Source organism: Littorina saxatilis, linkage group LG1, assembly GCF_037325665.1.
Source record: "Littorina saxatilis isolate snail1 linkage group LG1, US_GU_Lsax_2.0, whole genome shotgun sequence".
NCBI classification, from domain to species: Eukaryota; Metazoa; Mollusca; class Gastropoda; order Littorinimorpha; family Littorinidae; genus Littorina; species Littorina saxatilis.
In genome coordinates, this window is record NC_090245.1 from 107,430,092 (window position 1) to 107,452,156 (window position 22,065).

The following is a 22,065-nucleotide window of genomic DNA, read 5'->3' on the forward strand; positions in this document are numbered from 1 at the left end:
TTGTATAGGCAATTTATGATTCAGTGTTCTAAATTTTAAAACAGCGTTTGCTAAATTAACCGGCAGGATGGACAAGTACTTTTCAAACTCGAAATTCTCTTTATACATTCTATAATTATAATAAAACTCATTGTTATTTATTTCTGAATGCCAGGTTTGGACAAATTGGTCTTGTAGCCTATTTTTCATCAGTGCTTTGAAAGTATTAAAATAATCACCATCCGTTACATTATTGATAGTTTGATTGTGCCAAAAATCACTAAAGCCTAACTCATTTAGAACACCATGGACAGAAAGCAAAAATTTTGACTTGTATACACCAGATTCGTACATTTTAAACAAAAAACGATATGTCACACAAGAAAGTTTGTCAGAACCATTAGAAAATGCAAGTTTGTACCAAAAATTCAACATACGACATTTCGCTTGAATACTTACAGGGAACTGACCTAATTCACCCAAAACCATGTTTGTTGGTGTTGATTTGCCAACTTTCAAAATCATTTTAAAAAATCGTATCTGTAATTTGTTAGCTAAATCAGACATGTAAGGGCACCACACTTCAGAACCGTAAAGTAAAATAGGGACCACAGTTTTTTCAAAGAGGTCAATTTGGACATCAAGAGGCAAAAACAGTTTTCTAGTTTTACGTAATAAAGCAAACATGGCCTTGGAGGCACGGTCATACAAATTCTTCTGTGCAACAGTAAATTTACCATTGTAGCTAAATTTAATACCCAGGTATTGAAAATCATACACAATATCAAGTTTCCGACCATTGAATGTAAATGTCGGAACTGTTCTTACTTTCCCTCTTGAGAAAATCATTACTTTTGTTTTAGTTACATTCAATTTCAAAAACCAATCTTTACAATATCTGTCCATAATATCTAGAGCGATCTGCAAGGATTCTCGCGATTCAGCAAAAATAACCGTATCGTCAGCATACAACAAAATGAACAACCCATACAGAACGATTCGTCTGCAACCGCTACCACAACACGTCAAGTGTCAGCCGGATGCTGGACTCCCTTGGGTGGCAGTCTCTGGAGGAGCGCAGGAAGCTTGCCCGCCTATCGATGCTCTACAAGATCACGAACAGCATCGTCCACTGTCCGGGCATCAAGTCGAAGCTGGCCCCTTTACCACCACGCCAGCGAAGAGGCCATTGCCAGCAGTTCGGCCTCATCACCTGCCGCACTCAGTATCGGAGTGCCGCTTTTCTACCCAGCACAGTGAAGGACTGGAACTCTCTACCAGCAGCTGTCGTCGAGGCCCGCACTGTCGACACCTTTGTGTCGCGCGCCTCGCACTAAACCAGCAGCCACTGTGACTCATGTCCCCTCCCCCCATACTCCCCAACCTGTGAATTTTAATGGACTTTGGATGCTGGAAACGCTGCTTTACTGGACTTGCGCAACATCCCATCAAGTGCCGAAATAATCACTACTGTTGATTGTGGGCAGTAATGGAAAGACAAGACAAGACAAGACTTCGGTTCACACACAGGAAAAAGTCACAACAGCGCAAAAGCAACCCAACCGACACTCGAAATAACACTGTAGCGATGGCAAGTCACAATACACTCTCACACAGTCACGAATGAGCACAGAAAAGACGTAAATATCCAACTAGAACACGAAAAAGCACAATAACGCCGGAGCGTTACACAAAAGCAGGCACTGACATCCGAGCCTCGCTGCCATCAAATGCCCAACAAAAAAAGAAAACAAGTTCGAACTGAAAGTTTCTGTTTTCCCGATAGTCGCATGACATTTATTTCAACTGGAAAATAAGGCGCTACGTTTGCACGGAGGCGAGTGGTTGTGAGTGGGGTGGTTGTGAATGGAGTGTTTGTGAGTGGAGTGGTTGTGAATGGAGTGGTTGTGAATGGGGTGGTTGTGAATGGAGTGGTTGTGAGTGGAGTGGTTGTGAATGGGGTGGTTGTGAATGGAGTGGTTGTGAGTGGAGTGGTTGTGAATGGAGTGGTTGTGAATGGAGTGGTTGTGAGTGGAGTGGTTGTAAGTGGAGTGGTTGTGAATGGAGTGGTTGTGAATGGGGTGGTTGTGAGTGGAGTGGTTGTGAGTGGAGTGGTTGTGAATGGAGTGGTTGTGAGTGGAGTGGTTGTGAATGGTGTGGTTGTGAATGGAGTGGTTGTGAATGGAGTGGTTGTGAATGGGGTGGTTGTGAATGGAGTGTTTGTGAATGGGGTGGTTGTGAATGGAGTGGTTGTGAGTGGAGTGGTTGTGAATGGAGTGGTTGTGAATGGGGTGGTTGTGAATGGAGTGTTTGTGAATGGGGTGGTTGTGAATGGAGTGGTTGTGAGTGGAGTGGTTGTGAATGGTGTGGTTGTGAATGGAGTGGTTGTGAATGGAGTGGTTGTGAATAGAGTGGTTGTGAGTGGAGTGGTTGTGAGTGGAGTGGTTGTAAATGGGGTGGTTGTGAATGGGGTGGTTGTGAATGGGGTGGTTGTGAATGGAGTGGTTGTGAATGGAGTGGTTGTGAATGGGGTGGTTGTGAATGGGGTGGTTGTGAGTGGGGTGGTTGTGAATGGAGTGGTTGTGAATGGAGTGGTTGTGAATGGAGTGGTTGTGAATGGAGTGGTTGTGAGTGGAGTGGTTGTGAATGGAGTGGTTGTGAATGGGGTGGTTGTGAATGGAGTGGTTGTGAATGGAGTGGTTGTGAATGGGGTGGTTGTGAATGGAGTGGTTGTGAATGGAGTGGTTGTGAGTGGAGTGGTTGTGAATGGGGTGGTTGTGAATGGAGTGGTTGTGAATGGAGTGGTTGTGAATGGAGTGGTTGTGAATGGAGTGGTTGTGAATGGAGTGGTTGTGAGTGGTTGTGAGTGGTTGTGAGTTGAGTGGTTGTGAATCGAGTGGTTGTGAGTGGAGTGGTTGTGAATGGGGTGGTTGTGAATGGGGTGGTTGTGAGTGGAGTGGTTGTGAATGGGGTGGTTGTGACCCAGCTAGCAAGCTTTCGTCGGCCGATTGACGATTTCAGTCGGGTGACGTCGTCATATGTCGTGTGTCGTCGTCCGTTGTTGCGCCGATACCGTTTTGACTGTGTGTAAAACTCAGCAAATGTACGTAATAAACCCCGACATCGGCCCGACGCAATGTTGCTGTCGATAAAAATATGCAGAGTTACGGGAGATAACAAATTTATGATCATTATTTTAACATTTGTTACGTCCCCTGTTCAAGGGTCGGCCCGTCAACGGCGTGACATGACCCTGCAAATGCGAAACTGAATTATTCATATTTGTTGACTTTTTCACATAGGAGTAGGATAATTAATTGTAAGTTTCATTTGTATATTTGCAATCAAATACAGCATGAGCTCAAACCATGAGTTTTACATTTTAAAAATACGCCATCATATATACTTGAAATACTCTCATAGCTTGCCTTACAGTAAACAAGATTGAGTGTAAACATGGCCGGCTGCTACTTTCCCGCGTGAGCGAAGTTTATTTGTTTTCTTAGTTCAAGTTAATATCGAAAGAAGAGACATTCTTGCGAATGTTGGACAGCACATTGATGATATGTTATCCGAGACGAATGTCGCCTCGGGATCTCAATCTGAGTGCTGGTCCCAGTGCCACGTGGTGGCGGTGATAGTTGACAAGTTGTGTAGCCAGTCACTCTTTGATATTTCTGATGTTGAAATATCACTGGTGTTTGCGCGGAGAACTGTCCAAGGACGGATGGAAACCTACAGGTGTGTTCAAGCTGTTATAACGTCAACTCGAGGACAACTGACGGATGGAGCGAGTAAGTGATTTCGTTTTTTGACTCACATGCGAAGCAAAAGTGAGTCTATGTACTCACCCGAGTCGTCCGTCCGTCCGTCCGGACGTCCGGACGTCCGTCCGGAAAACTTTAACGTTGGATATTTCTTGGACACTATTCAGTCTATCAGTACCAAATTTGGCAAGATGGTGTATGATGACAAGGCCCAAAAAAACATACATAGCATCTTGACCTTGCTTCAAGGTCAAGGTCGCAGGGGCCATCAATGTTGTCTAAAAAACAGCTATTTTTCACATTTTTCACATTTTCTCTGAAGTTTTTGAGATTGAATACCTCAACTATATATGATATATAGGGCAAAGTAAGCCCCATCTTTTGATACCAGTTTGGTTTACCTTGCTTCAAGGTCAAGGTCACAGGAGCTCTTCAAAGTTGGATTGTATACATATTTTGAAGTGACCTTGACCCTGAACTATGGAAGATAACTGTTTCAAACTTAAAAATTATGTGGGGCACATGTTATGCTTTCATCATGAGACACATTTGGTCACATATGATCAACGTCAAGGTCACTTTGACCCTTATGAAATGTGACCAAAATAAGGTAGTGAACCACTAAAAGTGACCATATCTCATGGTAGAAAGAGCCAATAAGCACCATTGTACTTCCTATGTCTTGAATTAACAGCTTTGTGTTGCATGACCTTGGATGACCTTGACCTTGGGTCAAGGTCACATGTATTTTGGTAGGAAAAATGTGTAAAGCAGTTCTTAGTCAATAGTGTATGATGTCATATTGCTAGGTTTAGTTATTTGGGTCATGTAAAGGTCAAGGTCAAGCATGTGAGTCGTATGAGCTTTGCCCTTCTTGTTTTTGCTTTAATGTTAGTTTTGCTGTTATACAGTGGGGGGGGGGGGGGGGGACATACTGCTGTATATGTAGATGTAGGTGTGTTTTGTCCTGTTACAGTGGGGGAGGGGGGGTGGAGTACATACTCATGATACTGCTGAATCTGTAGCTGTAAGTGTGGTTTGCACTGTTACACTTGGGGGGTGGGGTGTACATACTGATGTATCTGTAGCTGTAGGTGTGTGTATTGCATTGTAACACTTGGGGGGGGGGGTTGTATGTTAGTTTTGCTGTTATACAGTGGGGGGGGGGGGGGTGAGTACATACTGCTGTATCTGTATATATGTAGATGTAGGTGTGTTTTGTCCTGTTACAGTGGGGTAGGGGGGGTGTAGTACATACTCATTATACTGCTGAATCTGTAGCTGTAAGTGTGGTTTGCACTGTTACACTTGGGGGGTGGGGTGTGCATACTGATGTATCTGTAGCTGTAGGTGTGTGTATTGCATTGTAACACTTGGGGGGGGGGGGGTGTACATACTGATCTATCTGTAGCTGGTGGTGTGTTTTGCACTGATGCACACTTGGGGGGGGGGGGTGTACATACTGCTGAATCTGTAGCTGTAGGTGTGTTTTGCACAGTAACACTGGGGGGGGGGGGGTGTACATACTGCTGAATTTGTAGCTGTGGGCGTGTTTTGTACTGTTACACTTGGGGGGGGGGGGGGGGTTGTACATACTGATGTATCTGTAGCTGTAGGTGTGTTATGTACTTTTACAGTAGGGGGGAGGGGGGGTTGAACATACTGCTGTATATGTAGCTGTAGGTGTGTTTTGCACACAGGGGAGGGGGGGTTGAACATACTGCTGTATCTGTAGCTCTAGGTGTGTTTTGCACTCTACACTGGGGAAGGCGGTGGAGTGTTGTACATACTGCTGTAGGTATGTTTTGTACTGTTACAGTGGTGGCAGCGGGGGGAGGGGGGGTGTACATAAAATTTTCTGAATCTGTAACTGTAAATGAGTTTTGTACTGTTACAGTGGGGGGGGGGGGGTGGGGGTTGTACATACTGCTGTATCTCATAATCTGTAGCTGTAGGTGTGTTTTGCACTGTTACACTGGGGGGGGGGGGGGGTTGTACACACTGCTGTATCTGTAGCAGTAGGTGCGATTTGTGCTGTTACAGTTGGGGGGGGGGGGGTGTACATACTGCGGTAGCTGTAGGTGTTTTTTGCACTGTTACACTTGGGTTGGGGGAGGGGGGGTTGTACATATATACCGCTGAATCTGTAGCTGTAAGTGAATTTTGCACTGTTACACTTGGGGGGGGGGGGGGGTATACATACTGCTGTAGCTGTAGGTGTGTTTTGTACTGTTACTATGGGGGAGGGGAGGTGTACATACAGCTGTAGCTGTAAGTAATTTTTGCACTGTTACACTTGGGGTGTTGTACATACTGCTGAATCTGTTGCTGTAGGTGTGTTTTATACTGTAATACTGAGGGGGGTGGGGTGTATATACGGCTGTAGCTGTAGGTGTGTTTTGTACTGTTACAGTGCGGGCGGTAGGGGTGGGGGTTCTACATACTGCTGTATCTGTAGCTGGTGATGTGTTTTGCACTGTTACAAACGGGGGGGGGGGGGGGGGGTGGGGTGTACACACTGCTGTATCTGTAGGTTTGTTGTCTACTGTAACACTGGGGGGAGGGGGGGTTGTACTGCTGTAGCTGTAAGTGAATTTTTCACTGTTACACTTGGGGGGGGGGGGGGTGGTACATACTGCTGTATCTGTAGCTGCATGCCCAGCCAGCAAGACATTAGCGGCCGATAGTCGGCCGAACACCCTTCAAAAAGTCGGGCAGGTGACGTCAAAAGATACGACGCGGGTGTTGGCCCGACTAACTTTTGCAAAGAGGCAACGAGGCGGCCGACAGGCGGCCGAACACCTGTACTATGGCGGCACGCATCCGGTCCGATGTTAATCGGCCCGATGGCTTGTTGGACCTGCGGCCCGACACCTTATGCCGACATCGTCCCGATGTCTTCCCGCTGAAATCGATATCTTCCCGATGTCGGCATAAGGTGTCGGGCCGCAGGTCCAACAAGTTATCGGGCCGATTAACATCGGACCGGATGCGTGCCGCCATAGTGCAGGTGTTCGGCCGCCTGTCGGCCGCCTCGTTGCCTCTTTGCAAAAGTTAGTCGGGCCAACACCCGCGTCGTATGTTTTGACGTCACCGGCCCGACTTTTTGAAGGGTGTTCGGCCGATTATCGGCCGCTAATGTCTTGCTGGCTGGGGAATGGGGTGGTTGTGAATGGAGTGGTTGTGAATGGAGTGGTTGTGAATGGAGTGGTTGTGAATGGAGTGGTTGTGAATGGAGTGGTTGTGAATGGAGTGGTTGTGAATGGAGTGGTGGGCGATACACTTTGTTCTGTGCATTATGTTATTTTCTAATAGATTTATACAGCAGTAAAATGACAAAACAAATATTGTACTCGAGTGTGAACGAAGAAAACGGAACAAATAAGGGCCGTTAGGGCTACTAAGGACGTTATATGTTCCGTATTCTGCGTCCACACGTGCGTACATTATCTGTTGGTCTTTGTATTGGTCGCTCTCACGCACAGTCACCATTGTTCTTCTGGAATTGTATACACAGCAATTGCCTGGTACTTACTTACTGCCCATTATGCCTGGTACTTACTTACTGTCCATTATGCCTGGTACTTACTTACTGCCCATTATGCCTGGTACTTACTTACTGCCCATTATGCCTGGTACTTACTTACTGCCCATTATGCCTGGTACTTACTTACTGCCCATTATGCCTGGTACTTACTTACTGCCCATTATGCCTGGTACGTACTGCCCATTATGCCTGGTACTTACTTACTGCCCATTATGTCTGTTACTTACTGCCCATTATGCCTGTTACTTACTTACTGCCCATTATGCCTGGTACGTACTGCCCATTATGCCTGGTACTTACTGCCCATTATGCCTGGTACTTACTGCCCATTATGCCTGGTACTTACTTACTGCCCATTATGCCTGTTACTTACTGCCCATTATGCCTGGTACTTACTTACTGCCCATTATGCCTGGTACGTACTGCCCATTATGCCTGGTACTTACTGCCCATTATGCCTGTTACTTACTGCCCATTATGCCTGTTACTTACTTACTGCCCATTATGCCTGGTACGTACTGCCCATTATGCCTGTTACTTACTGCCCATTATGCCTGGTACTTACTTACTGCCCATTATGCCTGTTACTTACTGCCCATTATGCCTGGTACTTACTGCCCATTATGCCTGGTACTTACTTACTGCCCATTATACCTGTTACTTACTTACTGCCCATTATGCCTGGTACTTACTGCCCATTATGCCTGGTACTTACTGCCCATTATGCCTGGTACTTACTGCCCATTATGCCTGGTACTTACTTACTGCCCATTATGCCTGGTACTTACTGCCCATTATGCCTGGTACTTACTTACTGCCCATTATGCCTGGTACGTACTGCCCATTATGCCTGGTACTTACTTACTGCCCATTATGCCTGTTACTTACTGCCCATTATGCCTGTTACTTACTTACTGCCCATTATGCCTGGTACGTACTGCCCATTATATGCCTGGTACTTACTTACTGCCCATTATGCCTGTTACTTACTGCCCATTATGCCTGTTACTTACTGCCCATTATGCCTGTTACTTACTTACTGCCCATAATGCCTGTTACTTACTTACTGCCCATTATGCCTGGTACTTACTTACTGCCCATTATGCCTGGTACTTACTTACTGCCCATTATGCCTGGTACGTACTGCCCATTATGCCTGGTACGTACTGCCCATTATGCCTGGTACGTACTGCCCATTATGCCTGGTACTTACTTACTGCCCATAATGCCTGTTACTTACTGCCCATTATGCCTGTTACTTACTTACTGCCCATTATGCCTGGTACGTACTGCCCATTATGTACATGTTTGAGAGTAAGGACAATAGACATTGTTTTGGCACACGTTGTGTTGTGTATTGCACTTCATCTCTACGTACATGTTTAAGAGCAATTCCGGTGAAGGAACGAATAAGACGATGAGAGCCTGCTGCAGATGACGAGGTTATAATAACGCGAGTCTGATCCACACCAGTAAGCTACCTAAGACACCTATCTCGTGCACAGTGTATTGCCTGTCTTGCTGAACGAAGCATTCATGTGACATTTCTTGTCATCCTGTTTGCGGCCTCCTACTCGGTCTCGGTATTCCCCTGTGTCTCTGCCTGTCTCTCGGTCTCTGTCTCTCCCTCTGACTGTCTGTCTGTCTGTCTGTCTCTCTCTTTGTCTCTCTCTCTTTTTTTGTCTCTCGGTCTCTGTCTCTCTCGGTCTCTCTCTTTGTCTCTCTTTGTCTCTCTCTCTCTCTTTGTCTCTCTCTCTCTCTCTCTCTCTCTCTCTCTCTCTCTCTCTCTCTTTCTCTCGCTGTGACGCAACGCATACCGTAATTTAGAAAGTTAATGACATTCATAGCATTGACCAAATTATTTCAGCGAAAAGCGGAAGAAAATGCATTATTGCACACCCTTGCAGGTTATCCCCAGTTAGTTTGTTAAATTCATCGGCGAAAAAATAAAATGGGACAAAAACATTGTGCAGGGTTGAAGGAATTTGGCTTGGGGAGAGAGTTGTTCGTGTGTAATTGCTGTTTTGGGTGTGTGTGCTTGTTGTTTTGGGTGTGTGTGCTTGTTGTTTTGGGTGTGTGTGCTTGTTGTTTTGGGTGTGTGTGCTTGTTGTTTTGGGTGTGTGTGCTTGTTGTTTTGGGTGTGTGTGCTTGTTGTTTTGGGTGTGTGTGCTTGTTGTTTTGGGTGTGTGTGCTTGTTGTTTTGGGTGTGTGTGCTTGTTGTTTTGCAGGGCCGGACTACCGGGGGGGTTATGGGGGTTGCGCAACCCCCCCCCCCTAGCCTAAATAAACATGTACCTCACTTATTTAAAACATTTTTTATTATTGTTTATTTTATGCCGTTTCATGCAAGGAGCGACCATTTTGCTATCTCAGAATATGACCTACCCCCCTCCTCTTAGCCTAGTCCGGCCCTGTTTTGGGTGTGTGTGCTTGTTGTTTTGGGTGTGTGTGCTTGTTGTTTTGGGTGTGTGTGCTTGTTGTTTTGGGTGTGTGTGCTTGGTGTTTTGGGTGTGTGTGCTTGTGTGCTTGTTGTTTTGGGTGTGTGTGCTTGTTGTTTTGGGTGTGTGTGCTTGTTGTTTTGGGTGTGTGTAATTGCTGTTTTGGGTGTGTGTGCTTGTTGTTTTGGGTGTGTGTGCTTGTTGTTTTGGGTGTGTGTGCTTGTTGTTTTGTGTGTGTGTGCTTGTTGTTTTGGGTGTGTGTGCTTGTTGTTTTGTGTGTGTGTGCTTGTTGTTTTGTGTGTGTGTGCTTGTTGTTTTGGGTGTGTGTGTGCTTGTTGTTTTGGGTGTGTGTGCTTGTTTGCTTGTTGGTTTTGTTGTTCTTGCTTTTTCTTTCTGTAACGTCTTATGATCAGAAAAGTTTTGAAAGAGAATTCAGTGCCTGCTATATTTGCTAAGCAGCTTCCTTTTTTCTTTTGATGCGCTACTTCTTTCTAATCAATGCTAGCGTTGTCCAAACAGCCTGACATGTCTAGACAAGAGCTGTCCTGACTCTGATTAAAAGTGATGACTGCGGTCAAATCAACTTGTATGGATTGAATAAGAATTGAGAATTGAGAGGTAAACCCGGCTGCAAATTTCATTTCGGTATTACCCACTCTAATGATAATAATACGAGTAATATCTGGTTAACGCTGTATGTCCTTTGTGTTTTAAAGACTTTATTATCTGGTTGTCTGTGTGTACGTCATTGCGGTAAAATACTATATTGTGAAACAAGCACTCTAGTATTCCCACAAACAGATTAATTTGTCAATCGGACGATTATTTTACTTTCGAATGTCTGCTGTTGGTGTCATTGACAGTGACGTGTTGAAGCTGTCATCAGCATACATTCAAGATGTCTGCTGTTGGTGTCATTGACAGTGACGTGTTGAAGCTGTCATCAGCATACATTCAAGATGTCTGCTGTTGGTGTCATTGACAGTGACGTGTTGAAGCTGTCATCAGCATACATTCAAGATGTCTGCCTTCATTTCACAGCTTTTATGAATGAATGCAGTAAAACAGACCGTCCTATTTTAAAACTTCTTTCTGCAATGTTAGCTGTAGGAACGTTACAACGAATATGTCTGCATTGTTAGCAGTTGTGAAGCTACAAGTACATGCTGCAATGTTTGTAGTAGAGACGTTGAAACAAATCTGTCTGCAATGTTCAAACTAAGCCAGGTTAGTTCAGTTTTTGAGTACATTCATTTGTACAAAACTTCACAACCAATAGTGAACATATAAAAATGGACACGTAACAATCTAGCTATCATCCCAAGGTTGACTGATAGTACTGCGAAGGTGACTTCAGCATATGTTTAGAATATGTGTGGAAAACAGCTTCACGAAATATAGCTTTTCCGATTTCCAATAAGCAGTGTAAAGTAATTGAGCACTGGACAAATGGCTGTTTCTTGGTCTGGTTGTCCCATTGTGTTTTAAATTACCAACCCGTCCTCACAGCGCTTTGAAGATATATTGCTTTCAGGAGAACAAGCAACATGTACAGGAGAGATGTGGCCGATAGCGTATTGCAAGAAAACGATATTGAAATTGTCGCAGAAATTGCGAAATCACACACAAGCTGTGTTTTTTGGCCCAATTATCCCTGAGTTATTTCCAAACCTGGTCTGAACTTTGAATTTCAACCGATGCTTGTCGTGAAAAACGCATACATGTACAAGACCGAAAATAGTAATCCTGTATTTCGATAAAAAAAACAATATCGAAATGTCGATGCATTTAAGAAGGCTTTCACAACCAAACGGTTTCTCTAGGTCAGGTTGTCCCATTGGGTTAGTAATTTCTGAAGAAAAAAAGTGTACTGCGCATTTCAAACGTTGCTACTAAGGAAAACTCATACTGAGGAAAGACATCGACAACCACGCATTGTGAAAGAAAAACAAGTCGCGTAAGGCGAAATTACTACATTTAGTCAAGCTGTGGAACTCACAGAATGAAACTGAACGCACTGCATTTTTTCACAATGACCGTAGTCCGCCGCTAGTGCAAAAGGCAGTAAAATTGACGAGCCTGTTTAGCGCGGTAGTGGTTGCGCTGTGCTGCATAACACGCTTTTCTGTACCTCTCTTCGTTTTAACTTTCTGAGCGTGTTTTTAATCCAAACATATCATATCTATATGTTTTTGGAATCAGGAACCGACAAGGAATAAGATGAAATTGTTTCTAAATCGATTTCGGAAATTTTATTTTAATCATAATTTTTATATTTTTAATTTTCAGAGCTTGTTTTGAATCCGAATATAACATATTTATATGTTTTTGGAATCAGAAAATGATGAAGAATAAGATTAACGTAATTTTGGATCGTTTTATAAAAAAAATAATTTTAATTACAATTTTCGGATTTTTAATGACCAAAGTCATCAATATATTTTTAAACCTCCAAGCTGAAATGCAATACCAAAGTCCGGCCTTTGTCGAAGATTGCTTGGCCAAAATTTCAATCAATTTTATTGAAAAATGAGGGTGTGACAGTGCAGTCTCAACTTTTACAAAAAGCCGGATATGACGTCATCGAAGACATTTATCGAAAAAAATGAAACAAAAGGCCGGGGATATCATACCCAGGAACTCTCATGTAAAATTTCATAACGATCGGTCCAGTAGTTTACTGTGAATCGCTTTACACACACACACACACACACATACACCACGACCCTCGTCTCGATTCCCCCTCTATGTTAAAAAAAACTAGAATGCTGACTGGAATTGTAAAGTCACTCACAGACACAGTGTTCCATGATCCGGCAATTCATTGTAAATCACGAAGCTGTCACAGTGTTCCATGATCCGGAAATCCAGGCATTGTAAATCACGAAGCTGTCACAGTGTTCCATGATCCGGCAATCCAAGCAATGTAAATCACGAAGCTCTCACAGTGTTCCACGATCCGGCAATCCAGGCATTGTAAATCACGAAGCTGTCACAGTGTTCCATGATCCGGCAATCCAGGCATTGCAAATCACGAAGCTGTCACAGTGTTCCATGATCCGGCAATCCAAGCAATGTAAATCACGAAGTTGTCACAGTGTTCCATGATCCGGCAATCTAAGCAATGTAAATCACGAAGCTGACACGGTGTTCCATGATCCGGCAATCCAAGCAATGTAAATCACGAAGTTGTCACAGTGTTCCATGATCCGGCAATCCAAGCATTGTAAATCACGAAGCTGTCACAGTGTTCCATGATCCGGCAATCCAAGCATTGTAAATCACGAAGCTGTCACAGTGTGCCATGATCCGGCAATCCAAGCAATGTAAATCACGAAGCTGACACGGTGTTCCATGATCCGGCAATCTAAGCATTGTAAATCACGAAGCTGTCACAGTGTTCCATGATCCGGCAATCCAGGCATTGTAAATCACGAAGCTGTCACAGTGTTCCATGATCCGGCAATCCAGGCATTGTAAATCACGAAGCTGTCACAGTGTTCCATGATCCGGCAATCTAAGCATTGTAAATCACGAAGCTGTCACAATGTGCCATTATCCGGCAATCGAAGCATTGTAAATCACGAAGCTGTCACAGTGTTCCATGATCCGGCAATCTAAGCATTGTAAATCACGAAGCTGTCACAGTGTTCCATGATCCGGCAATCTAAGCATTGTAAATCACGAAGCTGTCACAGTGTTCCATGATCCGGCAATCTAAGCATTGTAAATCACGAAGCTGTCACTCTGTTCCATGATCCAGCAATCCAAGCATTGTAAATCACGAAGCTGTCACAGTGTTCCATAATCCAAGCATTGTAAATCACGAAGCTGTCACAGTGTTCCATGGTCCGGCAATCTAAGCATTGTAAATCACGAAGCTGTCACAGTGTTCCATGATCGAGCAATCGAAGCATTGTAAATCACGAAGCTGTCACAGTGTTCCATGATCCGGCAATCTAAGCATTGTAAATCACGAAGCTGTCACAGTGTTCCTTGGTCCGGCAATCTAAGCATTGTAAATCACGAAGCTGTCACAGTGTTCCATGGTCCGGCAATCCAAGCAATGTAAATCACGAAGCTGTCATAGTGTTCCATGGTCCGGCAATCCAAGCAATGTAAATCACGAAGCTGTCACAGTGTTCCATGGTCCAGCAATCCAAGCAATGTAAATCACGAAGCTGTCACAGTGTTCCATGGTCCGGCAATCCAAGCAATGTAAATCACGAAGCTGTCACAGTGTTCCATGATCAGGCAATCCAAGCAATATAAATCACGAAGCTGTCACAGTGTTCCATGATCCGGCAATCCAAGCAATGTAAATCACGAAGCTGTCACAGTGTTACATGGTCCGGCAATCCAAGCAATGTAAATCACGAAGCTGTCACAGTGTTCCATGATCCGGCAATCTAAGCATTGTAAATCACGAAGCTGTCACGGTGTTCCATGATCCGGCAATCCAAGCATTGTAAATCACGAAAATGTCACAGTGTTCCATGATCCGGCAATCCAAGCATTGTAAATCACGAAGCTGTCACGGTGTTCCATGGTCCGGCAATCCAGGCATTGTAAATCACGAAGCTGTCACAGTGTTCCATGATCCGGCAATCCAGGCATTGTAAATCACGAAGCTGTCAGTGTTCCATGATCCGGCAATCCAAGCAATGTAAATCACGAAGCTGTCAGTGTTCCATGATCCGGCAATCCAAGCATTGTAAATCACGAAGCTGTCAGTGTTCCATGATCCGGCAATCCAAGCATTGTAAATCACGAAGCTGTCACAGTGTTCCATGATCCAGCAATCCAAGCATTGTAAATCACGAAGCTGTCAATGTTCCATGATTCAGCAATCCAGGCATTGTAAATCACGAAGCTGTCAGTGTTCCATGATCCAGCAATCCAAGCAATGTAAATCACGAAGCTGTCACAGTGTTCCATGATCCAGCAATCCAAGCATTGTAAATCACGAAGCTGTCAGTGTTCCATGATCCGGCAATCCAAGCATTGTAAATCACGAAGCTGTCAGTGTTCCATGATCCGGCAATCCAAGCATGCATTGTAAATCACGAAGCTGCCACTTCCAATGCCCCCCTCCCCCCGATGGCTTATTTCGAGAACCAAAATAGATGCATGTAGGCCTACAAGCGAGATACTGGTGACTGTATTGGGACAAAACACGTCCAGGGGTTCCAGCAATGCAAAAGTCATTCCCAGCGAACGTCCAGTAGGTGGCGGGGCGTAACAAAGCTAGTCTCGGCTACTGCATGCAATTTGCAGTCTTGGCTAGAGGTCTGTGGTTTGACAGAAGTGGGTCAGAGACAAACGACCTGTAGACCAAATTCTCAAGTGGTCGGATTCTTTCGTTTGTGCTTACCGTGCCAGAAAACGCAGCACGACATGTCGAAATAAACTAACAGAAACTGGACTTCCAATGACGTAAAAGTAGTAAGTCCGCCGAAACCCCAGCCTGGTACAAATGGCCCCTTTGCAGCTACCACAGGCAGACAGACTGACAGACAGACGAACAGACAGACGAATTCGAAACCCCTGCCTCACACAAATTGACCTTGAAACACACAGCAAGACAGACATACATACACTACAGACAGACAGGAAAACCGACGAAATCCCAGCTTCATACAATTGGCCTTTCAAACACACAGCAAGACAGACATACATACACTACAGACAGACAGGCAAACCGACGAAATCCCAGCTTCATACAATTGGCCTTTCAAACACACAGCAAGACAGACATACATACACTACAGACAGACAGGCAAACCGACGAAATCCCAGCTTCATACAATTGGCCTTTCAAACACACAGCAAGACAGACATACATACACTACAGACAGACAGGCAAACCGACGAAATCCCAGCTTCATACAATTGGCCTTTCAAACACACAGCAAGACAAACAGACAGACAGACTCAGAGGAAACTGGGTGGGGGTTTGGAATCGGAGTCGGTATATTCTCTTTTCTGTGCTGTACTTTATTATTTGGAAGAGTTATGTGAATAAGTACGAACACAAATTGATAATCTGATGTGCATGGCTGCTTTGTGAGGATGTAACTACGGTGTACACATAAACATAGCTTTTTTTTTTCAATTTATATATAACTACAACATTGCCTGTAGCTGTGATTCTGCCAATATCACTTTCCGCGAGAATTGTGACGGATATTTAGCTTTACGGCTTTACACGTATGTTAAACAAAAAAGTCGGCTGTAAATGGACAAGTTGAGCTCGCGCCAATACCACAGCCGTCGATACCATGCTTGTCTCAAGTGGGTTCCGTGATTTCTAACGACACGCAAGAATGCTGTCTGCCCAAGTACAACGAGGCTGACTCGAGCAAAGCGTGCAGATGACGAAGCCACTGTTCTCATTTCCTCCTTCTGACGAGATGGGAATGCTGACGGTTGCGTTGGAAATGGACTGATTTATCTAACTTTCGACTGGATGAATAAGGTCGCAGAATAGTCGATGGAGGTTGCCCAGGTCAACACGAAAAACGACCTTGGATGACCTGTTTAGCACCTGAATCGATGCGGGACGCACGTGTGCGTGCTATCTGCAATTACGAAACCCGTACAAGTCGCACGATCTGACTCGGCTTCAAAGGTCCGGCGTAATGAGTGACTCGGCTTTAAGGTCCGGCGTAATGAGTGACTCGGCTTTAAGGTCCGGCGTAATGAGTGACTCGGCTTCAAGGTCCGGCGTAATGAGTGGAGCTCTTTCGCTGTTTTCGACAACATTTTGTCTTTTCAACAAGATACGGTGATAGTAAACCTTAGGTAGATTAAACATAAACAAGTCGCGTAAGGCGAAAATACAACATTTAGTCAAGTAGCTGTCGAACTCACAGAATGAAACTGAACGCAACGCAACGCAGCAAGACCGTATACTCGTAGCATCGTCACTCCACCGCCCGTGGCAAAGGCAGTGCCAGTGGAATTGACAAGAAGAGCGGGGTATTCGTTGCGCTGAGAAGGATAGCACGCTTTTCTGTACCTCTCTTCGTTTTAACTTTCTGAGCGTGTTTTTAATCCAAACATATCATATCTATATGTTTTTGGAATCAGGAACCGACAAGGAATAAGATGAAAGTGTTTTTAAATTGATTTCGAAAAAAAAATTTTGATCATAATCTTTATATATTTAATTTTCAGAGCTTGTTTTTAATCCAAATATAACATATTTATATGTTTTTGGAATCAGCAAATGATGGAGAATAAGATGAACGTAAGTTTGGATCGTTTTATAAAAAAATATTTTTTTTACAATTTTCAAACAAGTCGCGTAAGGCGAAAATACAACATTTAGTCAAGTAGCTGTCGAACTCACAGAATGAAACTGAACGCAATGCCATTTTTTCAGCAAGACCGTATACTCGTAGCATCGTCAGTCCACCGCTCATGGCAAAGGCAGTGAAATTGACAAGAAGAGCGGGGTAGTAGTTGCGCTAAGAAGGATAGCACGCTTTTCTGTACCTCTCTTTGTTTTAACTTTCTGAGCGTGTTTTTAATCCAAACATATCATATCTATATGTTTTTGGAATCAGGAACCGACAAGAAACAAGATGAATGTGTTTTTAAATTGATTTCGACAATTTAATTTTGATAATAATTTTTATATATTTAATTTTCAGAGCTTGTTTTTAATCCAAATATAACATATTTATATGTTTTTGGAATCAGAAAATGATGGAAAATAAGATGAACGTAAATTTGGATCGTTTTATAAATGTTTATTTTTTTTTTACAATTTTCCGATTTTTAATGACCAAAGTCATTAATTAATTTTTAAGCCACCAAGCTGAAATGCAATACCGAAGTCCGGGCTTCGTCGAAGATTACTTGACCAAAATTTCAACCAATTTGATTGAAAAATGAGGGCGTGACAGTGCCGCCTCAACTTTCACGAAAAGCCGGATATGACGTCATCAAAGACATTTATAAAAAAAATGAAAAAAACGTCTGAGGATATCATACCCAGGAACTCTCATGTCAAATTTCATAAAGATCGGTCCAGTAGTTTAGTCTGAATCGCTCTACACACACACACACACACACACACACACGCACAGACACACACACATACACCACGACCCTCGTCTCGATTCCCCCCTCTACGTAAAAACAGAGCTCCATTCAAAACACTTGGGATGGGATTACTATGAAGAAAAAGACACCAATTCTGCTATTATTAATATTTACGTATATTTCTGTAAAAAAAAGCAAAAACAAAAACACACACAAACTTACAATACGAGGACCAACGTCAAGAGACAGCATTTCAGTTGGAATATGAGCACCCCTTCACGTGGAATGAGAGCACCCTTTCGCGTGGAATAAGACCAGCCTTTCACGTGGAATAAAAACACCCTTTCAGTTGGACATAATAATACGAGAAACAAAGTAAGGATCTCATTGAACACCACTGGTCTGACCAGTCTTTCACGTAGAATCAGAGCACCATTTCACTTAGAATCAGAGCACCATATCACTTAGAATAAGAGCACCATATCACGTAGAATCAGAGCACCATTTCACTTAGAATCAGAGCACCATATCACTTAGAATAAGAGCACCATTTCACGTAGAATCAGAGCACCATTTCACTTAGAATCAGAGCACCATTTCACTTAGAATAAGAGCACCATATCACGTAGAATAAGAGCACCATATCACGTAGAATAAGAGCACCCTTTCACTTAAAATAAGAGCACCCTTTCACGTAGAATAAGAACACCATTTTACTTAAAATAAGAGTCCCCTTTCACGTAGAATAAGAGCACCATTTCATTTAAAATAAGAGCACCCTTTCACGTAGAATAAGAGCACCATTTCACGTAAAATAAGAGCCCCTTTCACGTAGAATAAGAGCCCCATTTCACGTAGAATAAGCGCACCCTTTCACGTGAACACATTTCAAACAATGGCTACATTCTGTGCAAAATGGCAATTTAAACTGTGTCACTTGCATAATTCACTCAACAAAATATTCGCACTTTTCACGAAAAGCAGCACGGCTCACTTTTGTCATGTGTCAAAAAAATATGAACAGATCTACGGTGGCGAAAATAGAGAATACTACATGGTTTGCTGTTTGCTTTTTCAAATAGTGAACAGCTCGCTTTCGCTCGCAGTTCAATATTAAAAAAAAAAACCTCGTGTAAATCTGGTACGAAACAGCAAGCCATGTAGTATTCTGTTTATCCTACATACTGTACTTACGTGTATATTACTGAAAATGTCCTGCAGTCGAGGCAGCTAAATTGAAGACGCTTGTTTTGGAACCTCCATCTCTTCTAAAGCCTCCTTCAATTTATTACGTCAAAGCAAAGAAACGTCACTCTGAAAGTGTGGCGTGACGTGTTAGTTCTAAAGATTCATCGAGGGGAATTAGCGAGCGCAATTTTTGTTTCTATAATGACGTTTGTCTCGGTGACTTTGGCATCATAAGCAGTGGAAAAACAGGTCCCTGCCAGACTTGCTTGACATGACCTCATTTACATGATATATACACGTGTGATTTGAACGATTATTATCTCACGGCTGTCTCTCTCACGTATGTAGGATAAATATACTTTTACACGAGAAAGAATATGCAACCATAACTATTTTCCTTGACTATCATATAATGGAAGATATTGTAGTCACTGAGGGCCATGTAGTCACTGAGGGCCATGTAGTCACTGAGGGCCATGTAGTCACTGAGGGCCATGTAGTCACTGAGGGCCATGTAGTCACTGAGGGCCATGTAGTCACTGAGGGCCATGTAGTCACTGAGGGCCATGAGGAAAGGCGATTAAGCCATGTTTACATTTTTAGAATGCAACAGTGAAATACACATCCAAAGTCCTCTCTCTCTCCAGTAAAAACAACAGTGAAATACACATCCAAAGTCCTCTCTCTCCAGTAAAAACAACAGTGAAATACACATCCAAAGACCTCTGTCTCTCCAGTAAAAACAACAGTGAAATACACATCCAAAGTCCTCTGTCTCTCCAGTAAAAACAACAGTGAAATACACATCCAAAGTCCTCTCTCTCTCCAGTAAAAACAACAGTGAAATACACATCCAAAGTCCTCTCTCTCTCCAGTAAAAACAACAGTGAAATACACATCCAAAGTCCTCTCTCTCTCCAGTAAAAACAACAGTGAAATACACATCCAAAGACCTCTGTCTCTCCAGTAAAAACAACAGTGAAATACACATCCAAAGTCCTCTCTCTCTCCAGTAAAAACAACAGTGAAATACACATCCAAAGACCTCTGTCTCTCCAGTAAAAACAACAGTGAAATACACATCCAAAGACCTCTGTCTCTCCAGTAAAAACAACAGTGAAATACACATCCAAAGTCCTCTCTCTCTCCAGTAAAAACAACAGTGAAATACACATCCAAGGTCCTCTGTCTCTCCAGTAAAAACAACAGTGAAATACACATCCAAAGTCCTCTCTCTCTCCAGTAAAAACAACAGTGAAATACACATCCAAAGTCCTCTCTCTCTCCAGTAAAAACAACTACACACAGCAAAAACCGAATAAAACCATCTCCCCATTATGTGGACAAGAAGCGGATAACGCGTCAGATTCCGCGCTAAGCCAAAAGAGCCAACATCAGTTCAACATAGACTAAGCACATCAAATTTCAAGCTAATTTAGCTAGCTAATGTGATCAAAGAGACTCCCATATTGTTTAATGGACACTCGCTTTGTTCAATTAAGTCAACAAAATGAAACTTTTCAGCCTAGTTAACTGAAATTACAGAGAGAGATGATAATTAGTTTTAACGTCCTCTTAGAACCAATTGGCCTATCTTGGGACAGGTAGAGTTGATATGCTTTATGGGGGGACAGGACACTGGACAGACATGCAAACAGAGAACACATATGATCGTGTTATAGATCTGGAAGTCTGTTGTTGCGATATTTCAAAATGGGGATGGAAGTACAGATTGTGTTGGGGTTGTTGCCTTTGTGTACGCGAAATATAGTTGGAGTGGAGCGGTTTTGTGGGCTTATTTGCTTTTTATTTATGTAAAATATTTTTTAGACTTTTGGATAATGCCAAAATAATGTAATAAAGAACTGGCTGAATAAGTAAATAAATACGTAACTAGAAACATAAAAATAATTATTAGCCAAATAAGAATATTAAATATAACTTGCTAAAATAATATATCAGAATGGGGAACTTAAGTTCAGGTAGGAGGGCGGTGTATGTGATTTAGCCTTGTTTGAATAGAGCTATGTGATATGTGTTCAGAGAGAGAGAGAGAGAGAGAGGGGGGGGGGGGGTAGAAGGCGAGCAATAAACAAGGCGAGATATATAGAACGAGAAGGGAAGAGAGAGAGAGAGAAAGAGAGAGAGAGAGAAAGAAAGCGATAGAAGGCGAGAAGATTGACACATGGGCGGGGAGGGAGGGGGGGCGCAGAAGGCGAGAAAGATGGAAAGCGAGAAAGATGGAAAGCGAGAGAGAGGGAGAAGACAACATGGAATTAGAGAGAGAGAGAGAGAGAGAGAGAGAGAGAGAGATGGATGGGTGATTTAATTTTATAACCAGTGATTTGGTTTTTACAATGTAGAGAAATCAAACCGCAGAAGCATATAAACGATATAACATTGTCATGATCGAACCAATACGATGGACGCGTGTAACGTGAGAGAGACCACTCATTAGATAACAATATCGTTCAAACCACACGTGTGTATAATTTATCATGTAAAGGAGTTCATGTTACGCAAGTCTGGCTGGGACCTGTTTTTCCACTCAGTGCTTATGATGCCAAAGTCACCGAGACAAACGTCATTACGGAAAATAAATTGCGCTCGCTAATTCCCTTCGATCAATTTTAAGAACTAACACGTCACGCTACACTTTCCAGAGTGACGTTTCTTTGCTTTGACGTAAGAGATTGCACGACTGAGGCTTTGGAAGAGATCGAGGTTCCAAAAGAAGCGTATTTAATTTCGCCACCTCGACTGCGGGACGTTTTAAGTAAAATACACGTAAGTACAGTGTGTAGGATAAACATAATACTACATGGCTTGCTGTGTCGTACGTCGCTTTCTTCAAATAGTGAACAGCTCGCTTTCGCTCGCAGTTTAATTTTTTTTAAACCTCGTGTAAATCTGATACGACACAGCAAGCCATGTAGTATTCTCTATATTTCTAGTGACATGGATACCAGATTGCGCCGTGGATGACGAAGGTTGAACGATAAAACAAAGCGTCACAATGTCAAAGTTCATAACTCAGGAGAACGCTGACACACATTCAAAGTGTTCGTCTTCACACAATGTTAAGCCTTCCTCA

The 22,065-nt window shown here is 43.1% G+C and overlaps 1 protein-coding gene across 1 annotated transcript; it reads right to left on the reverse strand.

The window, feature by feature from the left end:
- Nucleotides 1–1,781: 1,781 nt before the first annotated feature.
- Nucleotides 1,782–19,539, reverse strand: LOC138958111 (histidine-rich glycoprotein-like). The gene is made up of 2 exons (XM_070329184.1): nt 19,404–19,539; nt 1,782–2,965 (listed from the first exon to the last, which is right to left on the reverse strand). Exons 1-2 carry the CDS (start codon nt 19,537–19,539, stop codon nt 1,782–1,784), a joined length of 1,320 nt encoding a protein of 439 aa, XP_070185285.1.
- Between the last annotated feature and the right edge of the window lie 2,526 nt (nt 19,540–22,065).

Coding starts and splice junctions, on each gene's coding strand:
- LOC138958111 (XM_070329184.1), bottom strand. CDS start 19,539: ATGGCCCTCAGTGACTACATGGCCCTCAGTGACTACATGGCCCTCAGT. Junction 2,966..19,403: donor CAGTGACTACATGGCCCTCA/GTGACTACAATA, acceptor AAAGCTTGCTAG/CTGGGTCACAACCACCCCAT.